General features: G+C 41.3%; 1 protein-coding gene across 1 annotated transcript in view; it reads left to right on the forward strand.

Moving 5' to 3' along the window:
• The window catches only part of epb41l2 (erythrocyte membrane protein band 4.1 like 2), a 53722-nt gene that overhangs the window by 5258 nt on the left and 21235 nt on the right, over window positions 1-27229 (forward strand). The window contains 9 exon segments of the mRNA XM_030721420.1: window positions 15606-15844; window positions 16025-16210; window positions 17407-17658; window positions 20227-20331; window positions 20473-20515; window positions 23714-23789; window positions 24914-25010; window positions 25163-25287; window positions 26552-26639. Of these exon segments, the coding sequence (XP_030577280.1) occupies window positions 15620-15844; window positions 16025-16210; window positions 17407-17658; window positions 20227-20331; window positions 20473-20515; window positions 23714-23789; window positions 24914-25010; window positions 25163-25287; window positions 26552-26639 (1197 nt within the window). The 5' untranslated portion in view covers window positions 15606-15619.

The following is a 27229-nucleotide window of genomic DNA, read 5'->3' on the forward strand; positions in this document are numbered from 1 at the left end:
AACATATTGTACATTGCTGCAGTCAGCCTCAACAGGCACGTATTAGCCTCTGTAGCTTTCACGGCCAGCGGGCACCACAGGACTCCAATTCACACAGAGAAGATCAGAGAGGCATGGATGAATGGAAACTGTAATGCAATGTTCAGCTTATTACCCCTACAGAGATGGTGAGTGGAGCAGGGTGGGGAGAGTGAAAGAGGGATAGAGATATAAAGGGTGTGTTTGAAGGATAGGACAACATGGAAGAGGGGAGGTGGATTAGTTTCTCTGGGTAAGAGGTTCATCCTCGTGAATGACAAAAAAAGTAAATGTGTGGTTGAGTTTCACAGTGTTTGGATTGTAGAGAATAGTAAAGTTACACACATATTCAATTCAGTTTTCTTTATATAGCGGCAAATCACAACAAACAATCGCTTCAAGGCACATATATATAATTTTTTTTTCTCCAATATGTCTCTTGTAGTAGAATAGGACGTCCTTGTGTTGAAGGGCAGCATTTTACATCAGAGAAAAAGAAAGGGCAGGCTGCCTTCCCCTGGCAAATGTCAGGCTCTGAAAGAAATGACAGAATAAAAACAGAAGGAGAGTGTGGGCCTGTAGATTTGGCCTGGGGCCAGACATAGTTAAAAAGAGATTAATCAGCAGAGGGTCACATTCTCACAGAGAGAACAGACCAGAGGCAGTGCCTTCATCTTTGGAAAGCCACAACTTAGGGCGCCACACAAGAAAGTCTTGGCACTGAGAGTATCAGTTTGAAAGACTGAAAATATTATGCTCCTGATACTGATATCATATCTTGCGGCATATCCTCAGCATTGCGCTCTAAAATTTGGACAGTCAAGACAAATGAGAAACTTGGCAAAGCTTGTTTCTGTGCATTTGATCAGAAAATGTAATTTTCTCAGGGATAGCATCTGTAGTTAGGTGCTCTAAAAATCTTTGAAAATGTATAAAAGGTAAGCAAAGTAGCAAAATCCATGATAATCTAGGGTTGGGTAATTAATAAGAACATGAATTAAAGAGTAATGTTAATTAAATCAGTTGTTGGTGGTTCTTTTGTTTATTTCTTCCAAGAAAGCTGAGTGGGAGTGCAGACCTGCTAACTTGTTCCCATTAGCGGTCAGAGAGATGCTCTGGAGTTTGTAAAACATTTTGGAAAGAGTGTAATGAACCCAATGAATGTGTATTTGTGACAGGGGGAGACTAACAGAAAGTAGGGTGAGTAACCCTTCTTATTAGCCAGAGGTATTTGAGAGGAAGAGGTAGTGTGGATCTCTAAAACTGGCAATGGAGAAAAGTCAGACATATTACCCAGTGCTGAGGACTGTATGGCAAGATAGTTTTCAGCACCTGCCTTTTCTACTAGCTGTCTGCCTGCAGTGAGGTTTCTTTGTACAACTTCATCAGCCAGTACCTGTCATCCATATGGTTTTCAGTGCTGTGGCATCACTATATCAAAAAGCTGCTGAAGAAATGAAGTAGGACATATGACACTTTGTCATGAGGGATATTGATGTAATTCAGACATCAGCAAAACAGAGAGCCACAGTACATATGTGATTTTGCCATTTATGCAAAAGTCTTTTTACTTGTCAGCCTTGATTCTAGTTGCCCCACCCTGTGTGTTTAAAAGTGAAATGATACTGGGCCCTGTCTAGTAAGACTGCAGTAGAGACTTCTTCAAAAGCTGACCAGGGACATGGGTTTATACGTGAACCTGACACATTCAGATGTTTTTAATGTAGGATTTATGGTCCCATGTTGGTTAACCCTTGTGTAAATCTTTGGCTATGCAAACTGAAGGACTATGGGTACCCAGCCATGTGTGGTGGAATGCTGATAGGTTGAAAAGTTTGTTTGAACAGGACAGGACAGAGTGACAGCAGAGTTCACAACACAGAGGAAGGGGGGAAAAAAGTGGCATGAGAAGCACAGACAGTGGCTGCTGTGGACAGTTTTCATTGTTTTTAGCATTTGATTTACTTCATGACAAAGAAGTTCATTGAGTATTGTGACTTCTGTATTCTCTGTGGCAGGGGCTAAGCAATGACTAAAAAAAAACACTGATCTCATAGGTCACCAAAAGTGACCCAAAACATCTTGACTGCTTCTGGTTGTAAATCCCCACACCCTAGATGTTAGGCAGCATGCTCCACAATCAAGTTGCTTCGCTATTGTATAGTGGGAGGAAGTGAAGCCAGATTGTCGGTCTTCTGTACAGTCGATGGAGATAAGATAAAGGACCAACAACGGTGCAAACGCAAGTTTAGTGTTTAGAGTAGTGGTTGTTCCACCGGAGGTCGTCTTTGAGATGTAACGCTGGTCTCATGCTGTATTAGCGCACCCTGCCAAAGTATTGCTTTGAAGGAAACAAGAGGTTTGTGGGACACAACTCAGATACACAGAATACCATGAATGTACGGATGTTTTGCTCTGTCACTTCCTGTTTTTTATTTGTAATGGATTTCTGATGAAAGGGGCTTGCGGAAGGCAGGTACTTAGGGAGACCCGTTGCTAAAAATGGAAATAGAAGATAAAGATGGAGGGATGGAGGATCAGTTAGAGGGGAAACAGGAGGAGGGTTAATTCCTGTTTCCTGGTTAGAAGTCAGAGGTCACTGGTCTGGGATTTAGCTGATAGAACATGGCTAAATATTCTGTGTGGTTATGTCATTTGCTTGCACGATAAGAGCTGGTCACAATGTTGTGACTTAAAAGGCAACATGTCCTTGCAGTAATTCAGAAAATGGAACACTGTTCTGAAATTGAGGGCATCTTGCAGTGTTCACAAAAGGGATGTCTAATTTTAGACTTCAGGGTTAAGGTTAGTAGTTGCGAAATGAATGGCAGCGAGCTGAGATGTTGCTGATGTGCGCTCATGTTGCAGTGGTCTGAATGCTCACTGTTGCATGAATAGAGAACAGGCTGATTATTCCTGATGAGGACTGCTGATTACTTTAGTTGTCATTATGTAGATAATTTCCTTAATGAACTGAATAGTCTTTTTAGTCTCTAAGTGATCAGAAAATAAAGAATTTCTCATCAGTCCTCCAGGACCTTTAATACTTATTTTGTCTGACCAGTGCACTTAAACTTTGCTCTTATTACTGTGTGAAGATGAAAAAACACAAACCATTTCTTTTCATTGTATGTTGTGTGTGAGAGCATATTTCCAACCAGAGTGAGCAAAATAGACCAAATGATAGAAAACTGTCAAAACATGGCGTGTCTCTCTGACAGACTGCAAGGCTTTTAGTTTTTTTTTTTTCTAATCAATACTTGATGAGCCATGCTTCCTCTTTAAGCTCTGTGGCAGAGGAATCGGATGTGTTTCACTCCATCTGAATTGGGTTGCCACACAAGGCGACAGTAACAAAGAGCCTTGATGACCATGAAGTCATTTGTTTTGCCAAAGCACCTGTTGTCACCACCCTCTAGGGGATATACATTGCCATAGCAACACCACACCCACTGTTTGTTGAGCTGCAGTTTCACCATGGGTTTCGATGTCTTCATCTTTCACTCATTCTTTATCACCTTCCAGCTAATGCCTGTTTTCTTCATCTCTGCCCACACACATACACGCACAATAAATTGCATCTCCTCTCATGTGCACTTGTGTGACCCACCCATACTTTCTCTCTTTGTCTCTCATTCACACAGACTGGGCACTTGCGCCTGACTGCTTTAATCGCTGAATAGGGGAGTTTAGCAGTTCACAAAAGCAGTTATGAGCTTGACCCATTATTCTCACCCCCGTACAGAAAGACAGGTTCAACACCGGATGAGTAGATGCATGAAAAATACCATACAGTATGATTAATTTTTTGCATAACTTGTGTGTGTGTGTGTGTGTGTGTGTTATGGTATTATTGCATCATTGTAATTATAAAGCAGCATTTAAGACAATAATTTCATTATTTAGTAGTTTAATAAATGCCAAAAATAAAAGGACACAACCATGATATTCACAGGTTGCAGTTTCTAAATTGCTTTGGACATGCTGCTCCAATCTGCTTGGTCTCTGAATAGTCTTAAAACTGCATTTTCCTGGTATTTCTAGCAATCTTCTTCATAAAGAATAATATAATTTGTGTGTAAATGTAACCTTAAAGCAATTATTTACAAGGTTGTATAACACAGCATCCGTACACTAAGGCAAAGGACTGAGAACTAGCAGTTGAAGAGTAGAGCTTAGAAGCAGACAGTGGTATGAGACTCAACAGTAATAATATAGTGACTAAAGTAATGACACAGTATTGGTCACTTAAGAATCACCCAGGAGGTGAACTTTCATTTGTTAAGCTCAAACCAAAAGCAAAGGGAGCAGTTGTTGTTGCCTGTGTTGATTTCAGGGCAGTGAAGTTGATGTCAGGTGTAGATGGAGAGAGTGTGGATGAATGGATGGATGGACAGGCAGGCAGACTGACAGACACACAAGCATACACAGGGATTATCCTTTGTGTAATCCCCAGTTTAAGGGTCAGAGTGCAGTGTAAAGAGACAGGCATGTTCTGAATTTTTCACACCAGCAGTATGTGTGTACATCTGTGCGAGGATGTGTCAGGGTGTGGCTGTGATCACACACTCAAAGCTGGTGTGTTTATCAGTGACACTGAGTATGTTTTTACATATGCGTGGAAACCTTTTTTGTATGTGTATGTATGTGCCACTGCGTGACAGATGGACAAATCATACAACAGAACAGCACAGATTAGGATCTGTTTGGTTATTTCAAAGTCGGGACTATCAGCTGTTCGGCTGTGGAATAGTTTAGAAAGCTTTCAGCTTGTTCGGATGGCCCCGGGTGATCCACAACTTTGGGTTTTTAATTCATTAGGCTCAGCTACATGAAGGCCAGTTGAGGTCGAGGAGGTCGGAGTTGGCATCGCCATCCACATCCTCATCCGCCGGCTCACCCTCAGTTGGGTCGAGGAGCCCCTCGAACAACTGGGGCATAACCGGGGACACTTCCTCCATTATGTCCGCCCAGCTCGTTGTGGCTGTCGGCTGATGGATATCAATCGTAGCATTGTTGGCTGACAGACAGGGGTCCTGGCTGTTAGCCACTGCTACTCTCAACCTCCTTTCCAGGATTTTCTCTGGCATCAAGGCGCAGTGAGAGCAACCTTGCGGGTCCGCCAGAGAAGTTTGAGCATGCTTAGCACCCATGCAAGCTATGCACATCGGATGAGAGTCCCTGCCCGAAATGGAAGCACCGCATGATGCGGGGCATGGGCGGGATGCAGCCTCTTTGGCCTTCGGTTCTGACCCTTTGGCGGGGGTAGGAGCCGTAGCCATCGTGGTCGGAAAGATGGTGAGACTGAGCTATACAAGGCTCGTCGTGACACGTCAGCCTGTTTGTAGCTAGCGCTAGCAACGGGGTTAAGTCCGAGCTAGTCGCCGTGAGAGTCAGCTCGTCGTGACACGTTAGCTGAGCTCTACCAGTTGATCCAGCTAACAAATTAATGCTAACTGAAACCTAACACTGTTTAGGGTCGGTTAGCAAATTAATGCTAGCCAGACCTAACACGGTACTGACCCGCTAACAAGCTAATGCTAGCCGGACACCGAAAAGCTCGCCGTGACGCGTTAGCCCAAGTTACACACACACACAACGGCTACCCTGCTAATTAAAACCAGGTGACCGCTGAAGACAGCTCGCCACGACGCGGTCGCTGTCCAGGGTGTATAACTACCAGTACACTTCTTTCGAAGGACTTACTCAGCACAATCCAGACTGAAAACTGGAGAACTGCGTTCGGCGACGTACTCCTCTACGGGATGCCTAAGAACTGTTAAACAGCTAACCAAGCCAGCCTGGACGCGCTGAGGGAGCCCGATGTAGTTTCTCACGGGAAGAAAGCGAGAATGAGTAGGGAGGAGCTGGTCAGCCGTGATAGTAGGAGGGGCGGGGCCCTGAGCACGGCTTGACAGGTCTGTCGCAGACAGACGTGGTGTCATTGGAGCTTCCGTAGTTGGTCACGCCAAGGCGATTCCCATAGTGAAACACCGAACGAAGTTAGAAAAAGAACCACTCACTGGCACAAACAATGACCCAATACAGCTTTGATGCGAAGGTAGTCATCTTGCATCTGTGTAAATAGTAAGGTTTTACATGTAGATAACGCCTCTGAAGAGTTGTTGCTAGTTCAAAATTTTTAGGTTTGAGATTTCTGGAGCCGCGTTGTAAGAAAAACAGAAAATTGTAATATCTTTGTACTTTAAACAACACTACTGGTGTGGCTAAGCATAGCTATGCTGGTTTGTTGGTCAGCCCACCACTCAGCTTTGAATGATTGCTCTGATATATTGTAGACATTCATGGTGCCTGGGTAATGCATCCTACTGACTTTGGTGATCCGTAACTTTTCTTTTAAAACCACCAACAGGCCAAAATTATAAATGATTCAGTAAATTATCTCTACTTAATTACCTTGTGAGGCAGCTAGGTTATTGCCAGAAAATACTTCATGGCTTCATCCTGTGCATTCTGTGGTGAAATACAAAGATCATTTTGTTTTATAAAGAACACATTTTCTGTTGTGCAAAGTAAACACTGTGTATAAATTTGCTTTAACATGTGAATGTTTTGCCATGTGCTACCGCTGATTATGCTAGCCACCTGAAGCTGTTGTAGCTTCAGGTGGCTAGCTGGCACATGCGGGTCTGGGGAGTCATGCCGATCAGGTGAGTATACTGGAAGAGGAATAATTTATTTTTTTTTTTGCTGAAATGTGAAACTGTTGCCCAGAAGGTTGTATGGATTAGAAAAACTGTTGCACTCTGTACAGGTGGTGGCATAATAAGAAATTTCATGATAATATCAGTGTGGAAAAATATACACCCCAGGGGCCACTACGTTAGGTACATGTGTTCAGCTGGTTGTTATCACAAATATCTAATCAGCCAATCACATGGGAACAACTTAATCCATTTAGGCATGTGGCCATGGTCCACACAGCCTGCTGAAGTTTGAAATGACCATCAGAATGAGGATGAAGGCTGACAGTTGTTGATGCCAGACAGGCTGGTTTGAGTATTTTAAAAATTGCTGACCTGCTGGGATTTTCCCACACAGGCATCTCTAGGGTTCACGGAGAATGGTCTGAAAAAGAAAATACCCAGCAAGTACTGGCTGAAAAGGCTCTGTTAACGTCAGAGATCCGAGGAGAATAGCCAGATGCTTTCAGGTGACAGGAATGCAACAGAAACTCAAATAACCTTGTTACAACCAAGGTATGCAGAAAAGCAATTTTGAACCTTGAAGGTGATGGGCTACAGCAGCAGAAGACAACACCAGGTGCAGTGCCTGTCAGCCAAGAACAGGAAACTGAGGCTACAATTCACACAAGGTCATGAAAATAGGACAACAGAAGATTGGAAAAATGTTGTCTGCTCTGAGTCTGTTTCTGCTGCTCCTGGTGGTGTAATGGTGTGGGGGATATTTTCTTGGCACACTTCTGGTGCCTCAGTACCAACTGAGCATCATTTAAACATCACAGCCCACCTGAGTATTATTGCCGACCATGTCCACCCTTTTATGACCACAGTGTGCCCATCTTATAAATGGATGCTTCCAGCAGGATAATGTGCCGTGTCACAAAGCTCAAACAATCTCAAACTGCTTTATTGAACATGGCAATGAGTTCACTGTACTTAAATGGCCTCCACAGTCACCACATCTCATTCCAATAGAGCACCTTTGGGATGTGGTGAAACAAGAGTTTAGGATCATGGATTTGCAGCTGACAAATCTGCAGCAACTGTGTGAACCTATCATCTCAATATGGACCAAAATCTCTGAGGAATGTTACTGTCAAATCTGCTGGCTACCTGGGTCTCTTCTCTCTGGTGGTTGTATGTTCTCCCTGTGTCTGCATGGGTTCTCTTTAGGTACTCCCTGTGATAGGCAAGTGACCTGTCTAGAGTGTACCCCACCTCTGGACAAGTCACCCCTTTCTAACAATAAAGTAAACCTAAACTTGACACCTAAACTTCTCAGAAAGATATTAAAGAAGATCAAAACATAGACGATACATTCAGTAAACTTTAATACACGTTGCTCTTATAACAGCTCTTCCTTGGTATAATTCACAGTATTTCTCTGAAATAGACATGTCACAGTAAAAAATGTGTTTGCCTTTTTCTCACAGCAGCTGTGACCATTATTCAGCTGGTACACATGAAATGGACATTCTTGTAGTATTCAAGATTTCAGTGTGAGAACAAATTAAAAAAATAAAAAATAAAATGGGCCCTTTGTTCACCCAGAACTGCAGCAGCTGATAAGGGGAAAGCTGGAGGAGATGAAGCAGCTTGCCCTCTGTGCTGTGACAAAACCCTTTACTGTAGAAAGGGAAAAAACAAACAACAACAAAAAAAAAAAAAACAACAAAAAACCCTCACTGTACACAGATGCTGCAGACTCCAAGGTAGTATTTAGCTAGCTTGGCTAAATAGGGAATCTGGCTCTTACTGTCCTTACACTTTGTATGTGGATTTGAGTCCACTGGGAGGCTCTGCACTGCCTTATAATGCTGCATCCCCTCTTCTACCTCTAGGGACCAAAGCTTAGGAGGTAGGGTATCTGCAGCGGAAAAACGTTTTCAAACTGTTCAGGGATTGGTCATCACGCTGGCAGCTATTTCGCTGTCTCCTCCTTTGAAACACAGGCCAAACAAAGACATATCCACAAGAGCAGGGGTCATCAACTACATTTCTCCAAGGGCTGGAATTTTTCTCGGCAGACAGTGTGACGGCCAGATGCTCTCGTAAAGTAAAATAAATTTTTAATGTTGTATCCTAAGTAATGTATTATCATTTGATATATCAATTTTCCTTTTGAATTTATACTATTTTTAATGATGTGATGTGCAGGTCTTGCTCTTACATGTTCTCAGTTACGTTGGCAGTTTTTATGGAGACACCACAACTTTGTGCAGTTGTCTCTATAGATAAGAGCACGGGAAACAAAATGTTAAATCAGAGCAACAAGTTTATCTATGTACAATCTACTTTTCACAAGGCTTTTTTTTTTTTTTTTTTTTTTTAATTATTATAGGAACATGAAGAGTTCAGATGCAAAACCTAAATCTGCCTGGGCACTTCTTCTTTTAAACTTTATACTTTGTATTTTTTTTTTTTCACAACTTTGTCGCTAAGATGCTTTTCAGTTCTCAGAACTTTGAAACTAAACTGTTGTTGTTTTAATAAAGTTTAATACCTTGAGTAAACAGTACCTCTGGGGTCGGTCATTCAGAATACTCAGCCAGGATGTTTAAGATCGCGCTATGAGTGTAATCCAAAAAAGGTTTAATAGGTATGAGTGGTGTCTTATTTTTCACATGCCTTCGTAACTTACTGACTTTCACTGAAGTGTGTGTGTGTGTGTGTGTGTGTGTGTGTGTGTGTGTGTGTGTGTGTGTGTGTGTGTGTGTGTGTGTGTGTGTGTGTGTGTGTATGTATACAGGTACATGGCAATATACCTGTATAAGAACAAATTTAAATTACTTCTAGATGAAGTAGCCAGGGACATCCCTATGTTTTTCCATAAATCATTACCAGTAACAGGACCCAATCACATTTGCTACCACAGCAGTGACTGGCACATCAGTAGGCTGAATAGAGATCCAGTGTGAATGCTTACCCTCTTTACTCGCAGCTTTGTAGAGCATCGTGCGCAAAACTTTGCTCGTGTTGGCTGACTAAACCTGAAATCCCTGCAACCATTTTACTTGTTATACTTTTCTGCGCTACTTGCCATCTTTCATAGATCACTGAGCTCAGCTGTATATTCCATCAGTAGAGACTGCTGTCTGGTGTTTTGATACCATGCACAAAATATATAACCTTAGCCCAGCATAATTCTGTAATATCACCCGACTCTATAGGCCGATTGCAATCGCATGAAGAACAGAATCTTAAGTGAGTCTGTCAGGGTAGCTGTTACTGAAGTCAGTTTCAAACTGAAATTTTCAGTCTCGCTCATCTTTTAGAACTGCTGAATCTGAGTTGTGTGTTTCAGTGGCAGTATCGGTATGACTTTTGGTTGTTATTGGTTCATTTAGGGTAGGAGTAGAGGGAGAAAAGTAGCTGTTGCAGTTGTAGGTCCAGCATGTATCTGCTGTAAGTCTGATGTGGTTTGAAGTGGGTTTAGACACGGTCATAATCTCTATTGTCACAGAAGCTCTCGTCCACTAATCTGTATTTTTGCTGTGGTAATCTCTTGTCTCCACGAGGATTTATTGTTGTAGCCCATGAATGCCATTGCCATGGAAACCAGTTACTCCCCTTTATTCTTGCACTTATGCCCCACAGGATCAGGAAAGCAGGTATGTACGTGTTTGTATAGTTGAGAGCTGTCATATCTGCTTTAGCAGATGAAAATGAACAAATGAGCAGGCACTAGGTTGACACTCAGTTTATCACCCATTCCTGTGTCTGCCTGTTGTAAATTTTTATCTCTTGGCCACAGTCCAGGCCAGGAAGTTGTCGTTGCTATGATGGCAACCCTAAAACCGAGTCAGACAGCAATAAAGTTGTAAGTGGAGAAGATGGCGGGTGTGTGTTTGGCTCATGTGACTGCAGGTAATATAAGAGCAAGATGCCTCCTTTCCTTTAAGCAATAAACATTGCACAGGAAGTGAAAGTGTATTGATTGGAAAGACGATTTTGACTGAGTGATTTTCATGCATAAATGTGAACAAGGAACAAACAGAAAGACAGCAGTTTTCTCTCATGCTGGAGAGATCTCTCGCTCTCCTGATTTCCCGCTTTCCTTCTTGCATCCTTCTTCAGGCTCTCTTCGTTGCTGCTCTTCCCTCACACACTTTTCTTAACTATCTCCACCCCCAACCTTCCCATGCTCTCTCATGTTCTGCCCTCGTTTCTCTGAGCAATCGTCCTGAGAGGAAGCAGCACTCTGAGGAGAGGATGGAGGAGGAAAATGGCAATGACACTTTGTAGGGCAGGCATTTGCTAAGAGGTGGATAGCGAAAGTGAAGGGAAAGGAAAACGGAATAGAGGCAGAAAGTGAGAAAAATAGAGGGGGAAACCGGAGGTCAGAAGAAGGAAAAGGGTTGCAGGGGAAAGAAGGCAACAGCAGGTAAGGTCATTAGTTCATCAGTTAATTTTGCCATTTAGTTAACAGTTCATCTGTAAAATAAAAGGTGTAACAGGCTGAGTAAGGATTCACTGTGCTGTGGAGAGCAGAAAATGTTACTGCAGTAACATTCTGTACAGCAATATACAAAGGTACATTTTTCTTGTTGACAGATCTCTACTGCTGTGATGGTCTTATGCAAAAACAATTCATGAAATGAAAATCACATTAAAGGGATGAGACTGAATAAAATCAGAAACAATTCTCCTAAGAGTGCACAAAAACAGAAAAAATAACTTGTCTTATTCAGCTGGCAGTACTAGCTATGTCTGAGTTTATTTACAGTGAATCTGCAGGGTATTTTTGTGTCTTTTTAGACATCTGGGTTACTTGAACGCTACTAATTGGCTGTGAAATAGGATGAAATGTACCACAACACCTGAGTATTTCAGTACATGCCTCTAGACAAATTGTGCATAAAAACATCCCTGATGGAGCAAAAAAACTTTGGAACATCTTCTGATTGCTTATACAGGGGTTTATGAATTGGCATGTTCAGCCCACATTTGACCCCATTTATAAGAAACTTCTGTCACAGTTTCCTGCCATAAACTGTCTTTTGTGTGTGTGTGTGTGTGTGTGTGTGTTTATGATGTGAGATTGTAATAATGTCATTGGTGTTTTTATATGGACTGTGGGAAGAGCACAGAGAGAGAGGAGGAGTTTAGAGGGATAATACCAGTGGGTGATTGGGGGTGGGGATTGAAAGGGGCCCCAGGAAGAGAGGAGAGAGATGAGTGCAGAGATTTAGTGAAAAAGAGAAAGAGGCACCCTGGAGAAGAGGGTGAGCTAGATAGTTGTGAGAGAGGTAGAACAAGGTTCCTGGTGTTAAACAGTTGGGGAGAAGGAGGGCAAGTTTAAAGCAGGCCTAAATGGCCGTGACGAAGCTCCACTCTGATGCCAGCTCACACAAACGCACACTAAGAGCTGGTCCATTGAGAAACGGTGTTTCAAAGAAGTATGAACTGCAGTTAGTAGGTAGTAACAGACTTGTTATGATGACTGAAATAATGGTGAAGATCATTGCCAATAACAAGATTGTGGGGGATTGGACTATGGCCATTTTTTTTCCTACTATCATAGTTTAGTCTAGTGAGAATGTCCATGTTGTTTTAAATGAGAACCATCTCTAAAATAGCTTTCCCCCTGTGTTGTAACTAAAATGATTAACTATTTGGTGTGTTCAGTTTAACTAAATTTACATCGATGATGCTACTCATTGCATCTAAAACAGCATCCAAATAAATACTACTAATAATACAACTTCTACCAATCCTAGTCCTACAATCCAAGTCTTGCCACTTGACAGCCATTTTGGCAAAAAGTCCAGGCAGGTATTTCAAGTTGCCAAGACTGATTCTTTTTCTAAATGAATGGGGAGAAATGAATTTGTGCTATTTGTCACCAGGATATAAACACTGTTTGTTTATACTAACCAGACACTTTATTAGGTACACCTTGCTAGTACGGGGTTGGACCCCCTTTAGCCTTCAGAACAGCATTCCTCCTTGGATATATTCAACAATAGCATCACACATTTGCACAGTTGTGAATCTCCCGTTCCACCGCATCCCATTGGATTGAGATACGATGACTGTGGAAGCCATTTGAGTACAGTCAGTTTGTTGCAATGTTCAAGAAACCAGTTTGAGATTATTTGAGTTTTGAGATGTGTGTAACCCTGCTGGAAGCAGACATCAGAAGATGGGTACTCTGTGGTCATAAAGGGATGGACATGGGCGGCAACAATACTCAGGTATGCTGTGGCATTTAAACAATGCTCAATTGGTACTAAGGAGCTCAAAGTGTGCCAAGAAAATCCCCCCCCCACACCATTACACCACCAACAGCAGCCTGAACCATTGAAAAACCCATGGTGGGATGTATCCATGCTTTCATGTTTACACCAAATTCTGACCCTACCATCCGAATGTCACAGCAAAAATTGAGACTCATCAGACCAGGCAGCATTTTACCAATTTTCTGTTCCTATTTTAGTGAGCCCATGTGAATTGTAGCTTTAGTTTCCTGTTCTTGGTGTGGTCTTCTGACACAGTCTGGCAATTCTCTAGCATTTTCTGATCTCTGGTATCAACAAGCCATTTTCACCTAGAGAACTGCTGCTCACTGGATATTTCCCCTTTTTTGGCACATTCAGATCTCAATAAATCAGCAGTTTCTGAAATACTCACACCAACCTGTCTGGTATCAGCAACCATCAAAGCCACTTAAATCACATTTATTTTCCATTATGATGTTCACATTGAACTTAAGCAGGTCATCTTGATCATGTCTACTGTATATGCCTATGTTCTGAGTCACTGCCATGTGATTAGCTGATTAGATATCTGTGTTTATCAGCAGTTCAACAGAGTAGCTGCGTGTAGGACCACCAATCAATCCTCAAGTTGAGCACTACAACAAATGCTATGCTAATTCATGAAATGGAAAGCCAAGAAAAACCAAAGAACACTTTCCTACAATAACCTGTAGAGATGTCTGCCACCACAGAATTGAAACTGTCATTAACCTTAGCTGTGGGCTTGCATCCATGCAACACTATTGGTGAATGTTTTCTGGTTTGAAGAATTTGATGCAGATTGGTTAACTGGGGTCAGGGGTGGGAAAACTTTGGCTTTAGTATTGTTGAAGCACCTGTCTCTACTTGTAATGCCTCGGTTTCTGCTCTTATTAACTACTTTAACCTTTTACCTGTTGGAATTATTCAGATTTTTTAACAATACAAATAGTCCTGAGCATGACCAAAAGAGATTAAGATATCTCACTAAAAACAAACTAATAAGCATTGTGGGAGCACCAGAACTTGCTTATTAGGTTTACTTCTCTTTGAATATCAAATATCTGTATATCATTTTGTGTAAAATCCATCATGAATGTACTTCTCTTCCATTGGAGAAGTAAAGCACATGGTCACCATGATCAGTAAGCTTCATCCTCTGGGTGCCCCAAATTCATTCAATAGTTCATGACATATTTCAGTCATTACTTGAGTGTTAGACTTAAAGGCAGATTGAAAGGCCCATCCCTAGAAGCTCGACACAGACATGCATAAAATTTCAGTAGGAACCAGTGGGTTTGGAGGTGAGTGCCACATATTTACAAATGTTGCTCAACATAAAAATAATGCCACCACTTAAAGTGAAAAAAAACAAAACTTTATCTGTACAGGTACATAGTGTATATAGCCTCTTTTGCATCCTACATACACACCTCCTCTTCCCCACTTTACCTCATTAGCCGATCATGCGTAAGGAGACCTGTTCTATTTTTACTCCAGCCCCCTCCCTGCACACCACTGCTGCTCTGTGGGCGGGTGTGTGCACGTCCTCCCTTATTGAAGGTGGCAGGGCAGAAAAAAAAGCCGGAAAGCTGGTAAGATGGTCAGAAAATAAAATGCAGACGATGTGATGAATAATAGAATCAGAGGAATGAGGCCAGAAAGGCCTAGTCTGGGTGATGGAGAAAATAGTCAGAGATTCAGAACAATTGAAAGCGCAGTGAATGACAATGACTTTGTAGCGTATGATTCATGGTTAGCCCTCAGGGTGGAGCTACATGTGTATAAAAAAGAATAAAGTGATCTGTGGATTCAGCCAGGTAGGCATCCTGTGTGGGTGGACTTGTCTTCATTATCAGTGTCATCTTTATGTACAAAATTTGTGTCACCCCAAATGAAAGTGTCTGTTTTGTGGTGGGGTGTGTGTGGACAGTGCTGCCAAAGATATTTGGGTTGAAGAGTGTGTATGCTGACCACAGCTGCAGGGTAAAACCAGTGATTCACATTACCAGGAATTGAGTAATTCACCCTCTTTCTCTTTTATGTGTGTGTGTGTGTGTGTCTGTGTGTGTGCTTGAGCAAATGTTTGTAACCAGCTGTTGACCCAGATGAAACTTATTGGGTTGCATAATGACATCCCCAACATTTGTTTTTCTTTTCTTGTGTAAAAAGAGAGCAATCCAAGAGCCAGTGTTTCAAACAGTTGAGCTCATCTATTAGCAGCTGTGAGTCAGAATCAGCTAACTTATATAAACCTTTTCTATGACATGTTTAAAGGACATAAGCGCTTTCTTTTTTGTTTTTTATATTCTGTTTTACCTCCAGTGTAGGAGAACCGCTGATCCACCTCAAAGAAAAAAAATAAACAGGACAATGTGGCTCATTTATAAATGATGAAGATGATGTTGCATGCCATGAAAAATTTATATTCTTGTCAAAATAAGGGGTTCAAATCAGTCAGGTTCTTTGAAATCTCTGTTATGAACAAAAATGTATTGTTGTTCAAGTTATGTAGCTCCCTTTAGCCAAGATGATTGACTAAACCCTAAACAAGATGTTTATCATGTACGTATCTGTTAGGTTAAATAAAAAAAACAAAAAACAAATCAAACGCTTTTCCATCGCTGTTCGTTCTTCGCTGCAGGTTGACTTGTCACCATGACAACGGAAGCAGGCTCTGAGACAGAGGTGAAGGAGAAAGCAGAGGAGTCAGCTGCTCAGCCTGACCAATCGGAGAAGGCCACGGAAGAGTCCCAGGAAGAAGCAAACGCTGAGATAGAGGAGAAAGAAAAGGCAAAGGTGAAGGAAAAAGAGGGGAAGGAAGGCAAAGGAATATCTCGATACCTGCCAACATGGCTTAAGAAGCAGAAGTCTCAAACCCAGGTAAAGCCAGTTCACTGTTGTTATATTGTCATAGCTCTGTAGGAAATCTTACTTAAATTACTGAGCAGCAATAGTTTTTCAGGCTCACTGTAACTGCTAGAAAATTAATGAACTTCTAGGTTCGTTTTAAAAGTGTGTGTGTTTTTTTTTTTTTTTTTTTTTTTTTCCTGACCCATCAAGACCTCCCCGAAAAAGGAGGTCCCCCCCACAGAGGAACCTGTTAGCAAGGTGACGCAGGAAGAGGAGGGGCCTGCCCCAGAAGCGAACGGTCACACAGAGGAAGTGGAAGAGAAGGAGGAAGTCAAGTCAGAGCAAGTGAAGGAAAAAGAAGCAGAATCTCATTCCAACGCAAGCGCAGAAACTGAGGTACTGCTCACATGTTCACTGCACCACTCCACAGCACATGCCTTAAAGAGCAGTGGACAGGAGGTTTTCTTTTAGATCCTGAGAGTCACAAAACAAAGGAGATCCCTTTTTTACTATTGACCGATGAGAAGATTAGTACCACTCACTTATGTATCAATGTAGTATGCAAACTGGAAACAAATCTTTGATTCTGTCCAGAGGAACATAGTCATATTTAGAAGTGGTTGCAGAAAGCTTAATAGCCCACTTCTACTGTGCCAATACAAGTTCCCAAAAATTTCCACCAAAAAACACTGGATTCCTGTGTTTAAAAAATCTGACATCAGCACTCTGTTATAAAATTGCTGGGCCCAAAGTTGGAACCACTAAAATCACTGGCTATAGGTGAAGATGCACACATTCTGCCTGACATGATTTTCTTCACACTGAAATTACCCCAAACTTCTGCTGGCACCAAAGGTACCAGCATCAGCATAGTGTCGGTGGAAATGAAGATTAAGTAACATGCATGTAACATCAGCCTTATCTGTATTCATACATTTACATCAAACCCTGATGGAAACACTAGATGAAACTGCAAGGCCAGTGTTGGTATTATTCAATTCAGTTTTATTTATATAGCGCCAAATCACAACAAACAGTCGCCTCAAGGTGCTTTGTATTGTAAAGGTAAAGACCCTACAATATTATTATTATTAGTAGTAGTAGTAGTAGTAGTATTATTGTGCCCTGTAACATGTTAATTAGTGGTCAGAGAGATTAAAGTTCCCCAACAGTAGTTTGCCACACATCGTGATAGACAGACTGCAAGAAACCCAAGGATGAGACGTGCCATTTTTTCCCACAATGTTCAGATAATGTTGACGTGTATCGACAGTTTACAGCAGACTGCTTAAAAATGCTGTTAAATCAAGAAAAGAACAAAGAAAGGCTTTCTGTGCGCGCTCGAGTCTTTCTCCCTCATGCACACACATGAACTCTTCCATCCAGTGATCACATTAAGCCACCCAGGCCCACCCAGTGACATCAACATTTCAGTGATCAAGCCAAAAGAAACGCCTGTGCCTTTTCTGAGCAAATTCAGACTGGAGGGGAATTACACACGCAGAAACTGTTTGGTCTCAAAGAGTAATGAAGACATTTTTATATTTTTAAGAAGATAGATGAAAGTTATTATTTCTTGCAAACCCCAATAGCCTGCCAAGGAGGAGAAGGTGGAAGAGAGTGCAGAGAAAAGTCCGGAAGAGACCAAGGAGACAACAGAGGGAGAAGGAGCAGAGGAGGAGACGAAAGAGCAGGAGGGAGCGGTGGAGGCTGAAGGGGAGGCAGGAGAAGGCCAGACCTCTATTTTCCAGTCTCCTCTTCGTCTGGTGAGAAAGAACAAGATGAAGCTGGTTGTGTGTCATGTGACCCTCCTGGATGGGACTGACTTCTCCTGTGAGGTGGAGGTAAGACTGATTTAAAATTCAGAGACCAGCGCAGTGTAAAACATGTAACTATGTTATGGCTGTAGACTAAAACATGTACCCTCTTTATAGCTTTCCACTTTAATGTTGGTCCAAGATGAAACATTTCAATACCTATCAGCACTTTTTTACTGGAGAACTCCAGTGTCCTTCAAAAACTCATCTGTTTCTCTGATGTAAGGAGTTTCCTCCATTTGTTGACAGAGTGGATGGACACATTGTCCATCTCATGTTCTTATGCTCATCATGTGAGTGCCAGTGTGTCAATGATGTAATTGCTAATAGGATCAGCTCTAGTGTGTGCACGTCTGTGTGCGTGTGAGTATTTAACTTCCTGACTCAAAGTGCAGTAATGGCAGAAGCACCCGCTCGCATTGTTCGGGGCGTAGTTCAGAGGGATAAATGCATTGCAAAGCACAGCACAGCGCACTGCAGGGGCTTGTCTGGAGACTAAAACACACAGGCACGTATGCGCACACTCCCAGAAGATTATGGGGTCTCACCAGATTAGTTTTCAGCATCTGTTCCTCCCTAACAAGCACGTGCCCTAGACCCCCTACACGCACACTTGAACATTACAGATACATCACACGTGTTTCACGTTTAGTGTATCTGTAGTTTCTGTTGGGTAAGTGGAGTTTTTTGGTTTTATTTTCTTTGATAAATGGAGTTTGTTAGACGTTTTTAATAGTAAAATGATGGTTAAAAACATGTTTACCCAAAGCCATGCACATTTTCTTGCTGCTCACATTCCCACACTCACTCCCATTCAGCGAGAAGCCGCTCAGAATAGCCACTCTGCAGAACCACTGGAGCTGTTAACGCTTAAATCTGGTTCAACGACCCCTGAACAGAACGCTGACCATTTTCCCCTGCCAACATTTTCACATTTGGCTTTGAGGGCTTTTGCCGATAGCCTCCGTGTGGCAAACCTGCATCCTAATCTACAGTATGACAACGCCCAGCAGCGTGCCAGTGAGAGAGTGCGCTCGTTTAAACAGTAGCTGCTTTGTTTCACAAGAGATAGTGCTGATATGGCAACTAACTGCTATTGTCCTATAATACACGCGCACACACACTCACACATCCATCCATCCGTCCGTCCCTCTCTCCACATGCTGGCATAGTTAGGACCATGAGAGGGAGAGATGCACAATGCATTCCAGAGATTAAATTTTCTGGTTTGCCCAGCAGGCCTCCAACACACACACACACACACACAATACCCCACACACAGAAAATACCACACACTCACAATACCTCACACGCACACTTCATACTCTTAACTCCCCGTCCATTCTTCCATCATCCATCTGTCCTATTTATTAACCCATGGCATCAAATTTATTCCAGAGTAATAACTTAATACATATTTTATTAGTTGTAGACTCTGAAGAAAAACTTTGAGCAGACATTTTCTGACTCTGTTGTGGGCTTCAAAAGAGGGTCTTAGTGTCACATGGGCTTAATGCTGTTTCTAAGAATTTTACTTAATATTGGTTTTAGCAGGATTTTAGCATCACGTGGTTTTAAAGTGGTGTTTGATAGCATTTCATTAGGTACAGATACTTCAGCTTTTAACACAGTGGGTTAGAAATATGTTTTCTTAGGAAGATGCAAACAGGGAATTTATCATCTTTTAAATTATGTTGCTCGAATCCCATTTATAGTCTATAATCTGTGCAACTGCTTGTGGATATTAGATAGTTGACCACAGTCAGTGCCTTGCTTGAAGGCACTCTGGCATAAAAGGCCACACTCTCACATTCTTTGTGTGAACGTTGCACATGTGTTTGACCAAGTTTAGGAAAATACCGCAGATGTTTTCAGCTGTCCCAGGACAAGAAGAAAAATGCACCCTTTCATCCTCTTCCTTCCACTTTCACCACACTCCCTGCCCAGTCTGCATGTCTGTCTGCCTAATGTCACACTGTCTGTGCACCAGTGTTGCACTGAGGCTGACTAACTGAAAAGAAATGAGCGTTATTTGATTATTTAATTCTTTCCCATCATTTTTTTTTTTTCCCCCCAGCTGTCCGCCCTCTCTGACCTTTTGTCTGCCTAAAAGTTGCTGCTGTGTCTGCGCACATGCTCGTGCAAGCAAGCACGGATGTGTGCTAAATGTCATTGTCATAGCTGAGTCTGGAGGATTTTATGGCTAAAACGTTTATTGGAGTTGAAGGAATGTGTGGCCCAGATGGAGAGACTGAGAGCATAAAAAAAAAATTTAAAAAAAATAATGAAACAGAAGAAAATGAAACGCAGGGAACAGAGAGGCACTGATAGAGCTGCTGACAGGAACTTAATAAGTGTCTCATTTTACTGAAAAAAGTGTGTGTTTGTTTGTTTTTTTTTTTCTTCTTTTTTTTAACTTATGTGAGCCCCCCCCTCACCCCACAATATTCCTGGAACCACATGCCCCCCCCGCATGTGGTTCCAGGAATATTTCTTAAGCTTGAAGCATTTTGTGGGAAGCCACTGGACATATTAGACTGGTTTGTAACATTGTCTTAAGAGCAAATTTAAAATAAATGTTTTGTTTCTTTGCAGAAACGTGCTAAGGGTCAGTACTTATTCTTTAAGGTGTGTGAGCATCTTAATCTGCTGGAAAAAGACTACTTTGGCCTGACATACAAGGACAACCATGACCAGAAGGTTTGTATCCACAAACACACGTACAGAGGATGTAACAAATAAGTCAGTAAAGTCCACATGTAGAAACTGCAGACATGCATGCTTTCAGCGTGGAATATGTGACAGAGGGTAACAGTCTTCTTTTTTTCGTTCTCATTCTAGTGTTGGTTGGACCCCACTAAGGAAATTAAAAGGCAGATACGCAGTAAGTTCCACTCTTTCTATTTCTGGATGCTGACATAAAGATGTGCAAGTCTATCAGTCCATCCTTGTCTGTCTCTTTCACTGTGCAATGTGCAATGTTGTTGTCAGCCAAAAGGCAATGAATAAAATATTGATCTAATAAAATGGAGCAAGTATCCTCATATCTAAGGGAAAAACAAACTATATCACCAGAGACATTTGAAACCAAACAACAGCAGTCTGGCAGCGTGGCAGAGATTACCAGGGTGTGATCGCTCTACTTCATTATTTATTGAGCTCTTTATTGACTATTGTTCATTTGTAAATGGGAGATGAGGTGTTGTGTCTCATCTTTTGTTAACTGACAGCAATTAAGGGCGTGGTACAGAGCTGCCAGGTCTATAAAGCTTTGTTAAATATCTGCATGCATACAGCATGTCTGTGACAAAGTGCCCTCAATTTGCAACAGCATCTGTGGATTAATGACAAACAGGAGATCAGCTCATTAAGTTACTGCTGCTACAGTTTGTCATGGCATTTTTTTTTTTTTTCAGTTAAAAGTTGGTGTTTCCTTGTGTTTTTTTGTTTGTTTTGTTTTGTTTTTGTTTTGTTTTTTTCTTTTTTCTTTTCTAAGAATATCACAACTCTTTGCCCATTACCACAGAACTGTCTGTTCATCACACCCACTCTGATTTGATTATTCCCTGACCAATCACTATAGAAAACATCCACCTACATCTAACATTATTTAAAGTTGGACATTAATGTGTAACTGGTTTTGCTGGAGTGGAACAGAACTAAGAAATGTCAGTTCAGCCTTTTTTTTTTTTCCCTCCATTTGTCATTCAGTAATCATTTCTTGGGGGTGACGAAAACAACTGAGCATTGACCATATAAAATATCCCTTTTGAGGCGCAGAGCTTGACATGATTGGGTAATACTTAATCATAGTACTGATTAGGTAATACTCATTCCTCCTGCAACAGTTTATTGGACCCAGAAACGTCTGTTTCAGATCATCATGCCAGTTGGACCAGTCAACACAGCCAAGTGGACGGATTCAAAAAGTGCGACCCAGGCACCGTAACGCTGTCTGACAGTCACAAAAGTTTGAAAAGCTCGAGTTATTTTTTTCTTGCTGTTCATTTCTTGCTTCTCCTTTTTTACACTATAACCAAAACAAGCTTTAACACACTGTCTTAAACTTCAATTTGCACTTTTAAGAGTGAGAAAACATATAATTTAGGCTCATAAAAAGCTTTTTTAATTAGTGTATGCTAGGTAGTTATGTGTGGGTGTGTTCAAAGTGTGTGCGCGTGTCTGCCTGGACGAGTGTTGTGCATCTGGCTGTGTGTTCAGAGTTTCCCTCTTTGTCTGTGAATGTTTATGGCGCGAGAGAGACTGTACATGTGGGCTGATGTTAGTTTGAGTTACTCATATTGCCTGTGTGTGCATGTGTGTACACAACACGACGCAAATGACAGGGTTGGCACCACTCTGCTCTAAACATCCTTCAGTTTACATTTGCTGTGAGTCTGTTTTGCTGCGTGCTGGGGTGGGATCTAAACATTGTAACCAAACCCCCCCTTTATTCTTTCTTTTTTTTTTTTTTTTTTTTCTTTTTCTAAATTGGTTCTTGAAATATTTTCAAAAGATGCACTCTCTGCTGTGCTTCAAGTCTCTTTGACAAGTTAAAACACATTCTTACAAATGTTTAAGGAACAGCTCTTAATAAGAGCTGTTCCTTAAACATTTGTAAGGAACAGCTCTTAATAAGAATCAGCAACTGTAAATACAAAGCTCTGTTACACTCAACATCCAAACAGGGTTCTTTGTACAGTACAGGTTACTTTAGTTTTGTGGATGTGCCTGCTTTAAGGGTCTCTGGAAGCCTGGTTTAGTGGTGTGATAAAATTGTAGAGGAAGAACGAGCTATTACATGGTTACTAGAGTGAAATAGAAGATGATGCAATGCATATCATAGAAAATGCTTTTTTTTTTTTTTTTTTAAAGTACAGATGGACCTAAGAAAAAGGTGCTCAACAGGGAAAAACACGGAAATGAATTTTACTAAGCATCATGGGTATTAATCTGTCTTAGCCAGTAAAAGTACAGCTTCATCCTCCCCATAAAAATTAATATGCCTAGAATCAGATGTCTGAAGTAAAAAGATTTCCATTGCAACAGAATACCACAAATAGAAATTCAGCAGTAAAAAAAAAAAAAAAATTTATTTTATTTTTTTTCTCAGTTTTGACCTCAGTGTCACAGGACGTCAAGCAGCGAACACTACTCTGGATTAAATCCAGTCAGTAGACCGGTCCCAGTTGTGTAGCTGTTATTTGGCAGCATTCGTATTTTGTCCAAAATCCAATATAATGTTTTGGATGCCTCGCTCTGTTGATCCTGTTTGCCATTTTAGTACATTTGGAGCTAGTTCAGTCAGTGTAATTAGATTCTGAGGTGTACCTAACAAAGTGGCCAGTGAATGTAGATTGTATTTAGGTGGCCTCAGGAAGCTCTAAGAAAGTTCAAATCCATGTTGTGGTTCTCTGGTTACTCCTGCACAAGCATCAGTGGATTTTAAGCATGTGAAAATTTTAAAATCATGCCCCCCCCTAATCTTTTGTAAAATAATACCTTAAAGGAATAGTTTGCAAAAGAATGTGAGGACAAGGTGTTGATTAGAATATAACATGCATAGATCTTAAGACTGTAAGGAGGACAGTTGGTTGGCATGCAGTTATTTAGAAAGATGAAATGGTCACAGAAGACCTCCAAAGCACTTGGTGTTTAGCACTCAGCCAATAGGACATACAAAGCAGTCTCACTCATGGAGGATTCTCTTATGTGGACGGATACTCACATGTAAGGATTTGTTGTCATGGTGTGACCTTGGAGGAGGAAATGGTTTAACTGTGACGTCTGGCCTTTTCCAGATGGTGCGCTCTTTTGTGGGAATAAAAATAAATGACCAGAGACAAATTAGAACTGAAATGAAATTAGTGCGCTCCAACAGAAAACCACATTATGACAAAATGATGGACCTGTGAGTGGTGATACTGCCGGCCATGATTAGATCTTTGTTTCTGATCAGTGAATCAGCATTTCAGTATGGTATTTGGTAAAGCTGAGAAAAGAGGTTTTGTAATGCTGGTTATTTTTTTGTGTGGGCACAAAATTCTTACTTTCTGCTTTTGCTACATTTATCTTTCTACAGGTAACAACTGGCAGTTTGCATTCAACGTCAAGTTCTACCCTCCTGACCCATCCCTCCTCATTGAAGACATTACAAGGTACACATCAGTCAGTCTGAACATCAAGTAAAAACGCAGCAGCAGAGCAGGTTTGCTACTGGCTTTAGAGTGGGTGCGTGTATTCAAAAAACAAACACAAAAACCCCACTGATCTTTTGGTGTGAGTTCAGACATTTAGGGGTTGACTTATGTCTGTCTTTGGTTCTAGACAGATTAACTCCTTTTGGGACATTTCTATTGCACTTGATGGGCTTGAACACTTGAAGTGAAATGGAGAGCAGAGGAGAGAAACTAGCGCAACTTTAGGCAACCAAAAATGCAGCACGCTCTCGCATGTAGCTAAAATGACACAACATAAATTAAAAAAAAAAAAAGGTCTGGCTTTATAGCATCTCTCTGGCCACTTACGAAAAACAAAAGATGGAAATTCAAAAGTGAAAAAAAAACATTAAAAATTTAGGCCCTACTACTAAAACCATGAGCTTTAAGAGAGTTTGAGACTATACGGCACTGCTAAGTTTTGTTAAGTTTTAATAGCCAGATTGTGGTAAATCCTGTGGAAAACCGTTAGGGGACTGCACCGATTAACAGACTGTGTTCAATACTTATTTTCCATTCTCTATCTAATTAGCCATATTAAAATAGTAAAATGCAGTATTTTCCTGGGGCATTATTTTGGCCTAGTTAACAGGGAGCTGTGTAACTTGATGACTGGGGTTTAAGCCTCCCTGTCAGGAAGTGGCATTCTGCGAAAGTGACTTTGAGAGAGATTTTCGGTTGCCAGAATAATACCTGTACTTGGAGGGGTTTGAATGAGTGACATTTCATTAGATAATGGATTCATGACTAAAGGGTTACTGGAGGAGACAGCTACACTGTTGGAAATCCACATGGCTGCTAGACAATTTTAGTGACTGCAGATCTAAGCATTATGATAGACAAGTATAACATCAGTTGTATAAACATCAAACAAATTCAAGCTACGCCAGAGGAGCAGAAGCAATTTGGCTACACGGATGTTTTCATTATCATGAATAGCAGAGGTGCTTCCATTTCAAAGCAAAGCCAGAGCTTTGAACAAGTTGTTTCTTGTTTTTCTTTGACTTGATTTCAGTTTATAATCCGTCCTTTTTTTTCCCCCTCCCCCGGTCCTTCTTTTATAGGTACCTTTTGTGTCTGCAGCTCCGTGAAGATGTGGCTTCTGGACGACTCCCTTGCTCATTTGTAACTCATGCTCTGCTGGGCTCATACACACTGCAGGTACAGGATGTGTGCTTATATACTCAAATGCTTTGCATTTATATTTGTGTGTACATGTATGTGATGTGTAGCAGGTGGATAAGTAACTGTGTTTCTATTTGTATTTATGAATTGGGTTTTTTTCTTTTTTTTAATTTTATTTTAAAAAACAGGCAGAAATTGGTGACTATGAACCTGACCAGCCTCGCCCTCTGGACTTCATTAGTCAGCTCACCTTTGCACCTAATCAGAACAAAGAAATGGAGGAGAAGATTCTTGAGCTCTACAAGTCCCACAGGTCAGAGGATACAGAGTCATGCTATCAAAGATCATTGGGGAGATCTTCTGACCTGTCATAATAGACTCTCTGTAGCTGTTTTCACACAAACTCCAGAAAATGTTGGTGCAGTCATTCCAGGACATTGTCCCAAGTTGTCCTTTCTTACAGGTAGCACACAGCAGGTTCTCTATAGCCGCATTCTCGCTACTCTCACTACAGTTTCAGTGAGGGTGCTGCCTGAGTAGAGTGGGCAGGAAACAGGCCACAGGACAGTCACTTGCTGTCTGTGAGGTTGCTGGACTTTTAGCTCCTGTATTATATGTGCACAACTGGTGATCACAGATTTGTATGAGGGAGCTTCCATTGTGTAGTATACAACAGTTTTACAGGGTTTTGAGAAGAATCAAAAAAAGCTCTTATACTGATTGCACAGAGATTCTCACATACACTTCTGTTGGGTAGAAAAGCTATGATAAAATAATAATCCACTTTGTTAAAACGACAGTGCAATAATATATGCTTAAAAGACTTGTTGGAGTAACAGAGCTCCAAGCCTTTGGTTGAACATTATATTAGAGATAAACATCGATGCACTGCAGTTCCACAAAGGTTCAGACGACTAAGGAACCATTCCCATCAATTTGCAAGGTGGGCCTAACATTTCAGAACAGCTGATTGGGAACAAGGGTTATCCAATCCTATCTAAAGCAGCCGTAGCTGTTTGATAACGTAGTCAAGTTGCAGGCTGGTGTTATCTATCATTATTACATTTTTTTATACAACAGAGATCAATACAAAAACACTTTACTGTTACAATTCACTGATTTGTAGGCAGCCTGGAAACAATTCCATTTTCTTTAGAACCATTTTCCTGTTCAAATGGAATTACTAAAACATTACAACTTCTATTCTGCAGTGTAGAGCAGTTTTTTCTTTTCTTTTTTTTTTTTTCTTTTTTTTTTTGACAGTGTTTTGAGTAGAATTTAAGCTCAGTGAGTCTGAGCTGCAACAGTGGATGGGTGGTGAAGATAAGACTTAGCAGTGGATTTTCACATTCATATAACACTTAATAATGAAGGCTAAGCTTTACAGTTACATTATAGCTATTTTAAGGGATTATTTTCATAGACAAAATCTTCAATCAGATCTTTAACAGTAAATTTAAAATGGAAATAAAAGGCTGACAGAAACAAAAGGCCTGACTACACTATCAGACAGAATATGTCACTGTATGGAAATCTGAGCATTTTTAAATTAATCGAGCCTTTTCTTTGCTTTTAAGGGGAATGACACCGGCGCAGGCCGACACACAGTTTCTTGAAAATGCCAAGAAGCTGTCAATGTACGGCGTGGACCTGCACCACGCTAAGGTATGAATACATGAATGAATCCTCTCTCCTTCATTGTTAACATCTGTGGCTCAGCACAGTTTCTTTGATGTGGGGAGAGGGTGCTGGTGGGCTTGCATGTTTGTGTCACTGTGTGTGTGTCACTGTGTGTGTGTGTGTGTGTGTGTGTGTGTGTGTGTGTGTGTGTGTGTGTGTGTGTGTGTGTCAGCTGTACAAACACTCAGGGCGGCCATTGCCATGGGAACAGCCAGTCTCTCACTGGGATAGCAGGTCATCAGTGTGTACTGCCTGCATGTTTTCATGTTTGTCCCAGTATGTTTGTGTGTCTTTGTGCACAATGGGCCGAAAAATGAGGCGAAATAAGCATGAGAGAAAGGGAGTCTTAAAAATAGAAAGGAAGGCTGAGAGCTTGAGAAGGGGAAATAAATGGAGGATAGAAATAAGGTTAGAGTAAGATGGGGACAGATACTTGCAAGAGGCGAGTCCCCTTTAAGGGCATGCTCCACTTGTTTGCAACACAGACAGAACTGGGGGAAAGATGAGAGCATCAGGGAGAGCCTTTAAAAAGCTGAATTTTTTTTCTTCTTCTTAAATGGCATACCAAAGTTGTG

Source organism: Archocentrus centrarchus, chromosome 24 (genome assembly GCF_007364275.1).
Source record: "Archocentrus centrarchus isolate MPI-CPG fArcCen1 chromosome 24, fArcCen1, whole genome shotgun sequence".
NCBI lineage: Eukaryota > Metazoa > Chordata > Actinopteri > Cichliformes > Cichlidae > Archocentrus > Archocentrus centrarchus.